General features: G+C 40.9%; 1 protein-coding gene across 6 annotated transcripts in view; it reads left to right on the top strand.

The window, feature by feature from the left end:
* The first annotated feature begins 402 nt into the window (after positions 1-402).
* The window catches only part of FAM168B (family with sequence similarity 168 member B), a 97,622-nt gene continuing 92,171 nt past the window's right edge, over positions 403-5,853 (top strand). The window contains exon 1 of one of the 6 annotated variants that reach the window (XM_006773293.2): positions 403-811. In XM_006773293.2, the coding sequence (XP_006773356.2) occupies positions 403-811 (409 nt within the window). Of the gene's footprint in view, positions 812-875; positions 991-5,853 lie in introns of those variants that run through there. The other 5 variants (XM_015570187.1, XM_015570186.1, XM_006773289.2 and 2 more) reach the window with 5 other exon arrangements.

The following is a 5,853-nucleotide window of genomic DNA, read 5'->3' as shown; positions in this document are numbered from 1 at the left end:
ATAAAAGTTACTCACCCTCCTATGGAGTCTAAGGACCCCACACCCAGCAGAGTGGGGAAAGGGATACTCCATTTCCAGCAATAATAAGATATTAAGAAAACGCTACAATTAAGTTCCAATATGTTCCTTCCATAATACATGAGTAGGAACAGCAAAAATAGGTTGAGGAAAAACATTCCATATAAGCGTTTATTAGAAAAGATCAACAGGGACGACACGCTGGCGCCATGGGCCTCTCTGGCTATCCACCTTCAGTGGTTCTCAACCTTCCTAATGCCACGACCTTTTAATACGGTTCCTCATGTTGTGGTGACCCCCAACCATAAAATTATTTTCATTGCTACTTCATAACTGGCATTGTGCTACTGTTATGAATCGTAATGTAAATATCTGATATTCTATATGTGTTTTTGGATGGTCGCGACCAGCAGGTTGAGAACCGCTGTCTGTACCTTGGAGGGTCGCCACACCACTTGGTTTCTTTCCATCTCTCCATCAGGCACAGAGGGACCCTCCGACACAGACGGGAGCCTGCACCTCACCTCCAGAGCCTGGAAGGTGCAGTGGGTGTCCGCGCAGGCGCGCCCCTCGCGGCGGCGCGCTCCAGGCGGAAGTGAAGTCCGAGGCCCGGCTGCGCAGCTTGGGCGGGGAGTGCGGGCTGTGGGAGGCAGGTCAGGCGGAGGCGGCGGGGTCGGCGGAGACGGAGCTTCAAAGTTCAACCCACGCAAAGAAGCAAGCCTCGCGGTGTTTGCCCCTTGCGGAGCCCCTTCGCCAAGCCGGTCCTCCAGACCCAGGACGCCACCAAAGCGCGGTGAGTGGGGGTGGGCTGTCTGGCCGGAAGTGCGGCTCTTTGTGCAGCTGCCCTGGGGCGGCACCAAGGTCGAGTCCGTCTCTCGGGTCCTTCCGTGCCCTGAAAGGGATCCGTGGCACTTTGTTCCGCAGGGCCGGGCTGGGCGGCGTTAGGTACGGGGTCCTGGGATCCAGAGCCTGGTAGGCGGAGCGGGGCGCGGGCAGGTGCGGTGTGGGCTGCTGCCTAGGTGAAGTCTTTGCACAAAAATGTTCTCTGGGTTCTTTAAGGTCTGAGTTAGATCAGATCAGGAAATTGGTTGAAAAATGAAAAAGCAGCGGGTTTTTGTTTCTGTAAGTTAGGTTTGGGTTCTTATGATTTTGATAATTTCATATATGTAATCTATTCACTTTGTCTATCCACGAAGTAAAAATTATTCTATTTGCCTGGCAGAAGCTTAGTGTTTGCCCTCCAGCTTGAAAAGCTTTTAATGTTTTCGTCAGAAAGGACATTTTGTGGCCCAGTCTGGCTTAACTTTGAAAAAGGTGCAGTTTTACAAACTGTCTACAAACAGGCTATTTTTCCTTTATAGTGTATATATGTGTGCACATAACGGATTGTATAATGTTTAACTAAAGCCGTACATGAAAATATTTTGGAGTGTTTTGGCATGCAAGAAAATTTTTTAGATGGAAAGGTTTGTTTCCCACTTCTTAAATTTTCAAGTCATCCTTGTGTTTGTAATTTCAGGTACTTTCCCAAATATTGTATGAAACACTAGATTAATAATTTTTGTTTTCAGCAATAATAGGAGCACATTTTTAAACTTTGGTACGTATAGATGTAGTGGGTTATTTTTGCATTTTAAGCTAACAATTGAACAAGTCAAAGCTATTTTTTTTCTAATGTTGAAGCTACGGTGGTTCACATTGTGAAGATTTTCTTTTAAGTTACTCGGGCCTGCAACGAGTGTTTGCATATGTTCCTTATGTTTAGCCCTTTTGTGAAACTAAGGTCTGGTAGAGGTCCCTGAAGGCTTTAAGAATTGGAAACTGCCGAACCGGTTTGGCTCAGTGGTTAGAGCGTCGGCCTGCGAACTCAAGGGTCCCAGGTTCGATTCCGGTCGAGGGCATGTACCTTGGTTGCGGGCACATCCCCACTGCGAGGCGTGCAGAAGGCAGCTGATCGATGTTTCTCTCTCATCGATGTTTCTGACTCTCTGTCCCTCTCCCTTCTTCTCTGTAAAAAATCAATAAAATATATTTAAAAAAAAGAAAAGAAAAAAAAGAATTGGAAACAGCCTGCTTCCTTGGGTTGGGCTGGGTGTTTTTGGTGCAGTAGTTACTAGAAGTGCCCAGCACATAGCGCCCCCTCTTCCTGCCTTCTGCTCTTCATAATAGTGGAAGGATTGGCAATGTGTGTAGGGCAAGTGCCTGACACTTATGAGAAAGGAGGACGCATCATCTGCTGCAGTTGCTACCCCTGCCCTCCTATCAGGCTCTCCTGTATTTGTTAGGATTTTCAGTTGTTCCGCTCTACAACTGCTTTTCAACTCATTTCTGTTTTAAGGTTAGACAGAATTGTAAGGCCAGAATTATTTGAATTTTCAAACACTGGGACAGTGAGTAGTATAATGCCATAGAACTAGAGGATTAGAATTGAAAAAAAAAAAAAACTTAAGTGCTCTTAAAAATATGATTTTAACTTTTTATTGGTTGTGTAGTTAAAAGGGAAATTTTTGTGAACCAAACTTGTCTTATATGAACAACTTCTTTTTCTGGATCAGTTGAGAACAATTTAAATAGGCAGTACATTTGTTCCACTCTATATCGTAGAGATCTCTCCAGTTGTTCTATGTAGAAATACATAAATTTCTCCCAATAGACTGCAAACCTTGGTAGTGAAGGTAAAATTTGTGGAAGTTGAGAACGTTCTCCTATTTACACTCTTGATGATACCATACTGATGTTGATTGTATGAAGGGGTACTGTATCTTGTATATTGGTGTCTCAGAGAGAATTTAAGCCCCTTGATATTAGTTTTGCTGACATGAAATACTAAGGTATAAGGCCTTTAAAATTTTATAATTACTATTTTGTGGGGGACTTTATTTAGGCCATAGCATGTTTTGAAACTAGAGATAGTAGTATAGTTGTGGGTTTTAAATATACTTTTCCTCTGGCTATTATTGGATTTTCAAATCAAAGACTTTGATGCCATCTCTTTTAAAGATAAAGCTGAGATTTTTCTTCTGATTCAGGTGTCAAACCACTCAGGAATTCTGACAGTTGAGTCATTCCAAATGGAAAATAAATATATATATGACCCTCTAGATCTAGCCTTGGAATTGGGATTCTTACCAATCAAATCAGATTGGGTAATTGTGAGTTTCTGAGTGGCCAGTGGCACTAGAATCCCAGGCAGAGTAGTGATGGTGTGTTTTTTTTTTTTTTTTTTTTTGCTCATGCTCTCAACACACATTTATTGAGCTTTTACCTTTTCAGATACAGAATATTGGATACTGAGCATAAAAATCACATGCTTATCATTCTCACCTCAAGGAATACACACATGAGTGTGAGACTACACACAGGGAAAAATAACCATAATGTAAATCCAAATGTGGAAAGTCCCCGACAGATCGTAATAAATACCTGCTGATTGTAAAGTTATTTCATCAGATGCTCAAGCATCTTTTATACATTTTTAAAAATCATAATATTTATTTAGCATTTGCTAAGTGCTAGGTGTCGTGATAAATTCTTTCTACAAATAATTCTAACTCTTACATATTATACTTTTTTATCCCTATTTTAAAAGTTACAAAGGAAGATGGATTAATCCGTCACAAACTGAGATCTGTCTAGTTCCAAAACTCATGTCCTGAAACTCCAGTGCCAGACATTTTGAATCCAGTTCCAGTGATATTTTCACTCCCAATGGACAAAAGGATCACCAAGTAAAACTGATTACTTCTGTGTCCAGTGGTAAGAGAAAAGCACACAGACGGGTACTTTAAGCAATGGCATGATGAACAATACAGCTCATCAGACTTTCTTCTAATCATTCCTTAAGAATAGACTAGGACTGACCCCAACCTCATATGTTGGGCCACACCAATAATTCATTTATCACCTAAGTATTTTAATTGTTGTTAATGGTTCTATGCTTGGCTAGAGCAGTGGAGTACACACAACATGATTTGCAGGATCAGGCAACAAAGCCAGCAGAGCTTTTGTAAGGCAAGAAGTCAATGTATGATAGGTGAGACAGCTGTCAGCAGAAGTGACTCATGCAAAAAGATTGGTTTCTGTTGCATTCTGAATAATACCCAATGGCTCAAATGCCCATCACATGACCAGGTACTTCTTTAACCTCATCTTCAACCATTTTGCCCATGAATGTTCTGTTCCAGCCACACGATCTGGAAATATATCGAATCCTCTCTGGCATCAGGACCTTTGCACATGCCTTTCTTTCTGCCTAGAATGCTCCTCACTCAGATACCAAAATGGTTAGTCTCCCTACTCCCTTCAGGTCTCTTTCCTCAGGGGATACTCATCATTGAGCATGACCACCCAATGGAAAGTAACAGCCATATGTCACTTCCCCCTTAGGTGACTTCATTTGTCTCCAACTCACCACCATCTAAATTATGCTCTATATGCCCGTTGACTTGTTTGTTGGTATGTTCTGAGGTGCAGAGCTTGCTTGCCTTGTCCACTTTTGTAACCTCAGTGCCCAAAATAATAAGTTTTCATTGGTGGAATGATTGTGATTATTTTACTAATAGTGTGGATAGATCACCCCTCCCCCCACCCCACCCATACACACACATTTCCATTAAAGGACCATGGTGTATTTGGTTAAACAAATAACTTCAGAGCACTTACTGTATATGCTACTCACAGTAATAGGTATTGGCACAACAGCAGTGATCAAGACATGTATTATACATGTTTGCAAGATTCTTCCCTCGCCTCTTTGGTTGATCTCATCCTCCTCCCTGTGGCCCTTCTACCTGATTCCCACTTAGGCTCCTGACATTTGATCCATGCGCCTGTCCTGCTCTTGACTTCAACTTCACAATTCCCTCTTTTCATCAAGCTGTTTTTTTTTCTTATATTTTCATTATGCACATTTAAAAAGTGTAACAACAATACAATGTACAGTCATGTACCCAACATCTTGATGGGACAATTATTAGCATTTTGTTGTAGTTTCCCTTTTACTGAGAATATTTTTAATTACTATAGGCATCATGTCATTTTTAGTCTTGTGTGCGTTAGTATAGATTTCTTAACAAAAGACCTTTATTAACCAAAATACTATTATCACACTTAACAAAATTAATAATTGTTTAATGTCATTTGATACCAGTCCATATTCAGTTGTGTCCCAAAATCTTTAAAATACCATTTTACAATATTTTCAGTGTAAATCAGGATACAAACAAAATCCACCTATGGTCTTTTTTTAAAAAAATTTTATTTTATTGTTTAAAGTATTACAAATAGTAGTACATATGTCTCATTTTTTCCCCCATTGATCTTCCCCCGCCCTCCCCTACCCCCGGCACATGCCTTTACCCCACCCTCCCAGTGTCTTGTGTCCATTGGTTATGCTTATATGCATGCATACAAGTCCTTCGGTTGATCTCTTACCACCCCCCTCTTCCCCCAAAACTGATGTAACCTGGACAACTCTATTTGTTTAAAGTTGAGCCTTGAAAACAACAACAAAACAACATAAAAGAAAACGACAGAAGAAAAAAATAGAGTTGGGTCTTACCGTCTAACATTCAAGTCCTTTAGCCATTTTGAGTTTGTTTTTGTGTAAGTTGGTCATCCAGTTGGTCATCCAGTTTCATTTTTTTTGCATGTATCTGACCAAATTTCCCAGCACCATTTATTAAAGAGGCAGTTTTGACTCCACTGTATGCTCTTGCCTCCTTTGTCAAATATTAATTAAGTATAATGGCTTGGGTCAATTTCTGGGTCCTCTATTCTGTTCCATTGGGTTATATGTCTGTTCTTGTGCCAGTACCAGGCAGTTTTGAGAACTGT

The sequence above is a fragment of the Myotis davidii genome, unplaced genomic scaffold, assembly GCF_000327345.1.
Source record: "Myotis davidii unplaced genomic scaffold, ASM32734v1 scaffold286, whole genome shotgun sequence".
Classification (NCBI taxonomy): Eukaryota; Metazoa; Chordata; class Mammalia; order Chiroptera; family Vespertilionidae; genus Myotis; species Myotis davidii.
The sequence above is the reverse complement of the archived record's forward strand: the minus strand, read 5'-3'. Positions and strand labels throughout refer to the sequence as shown.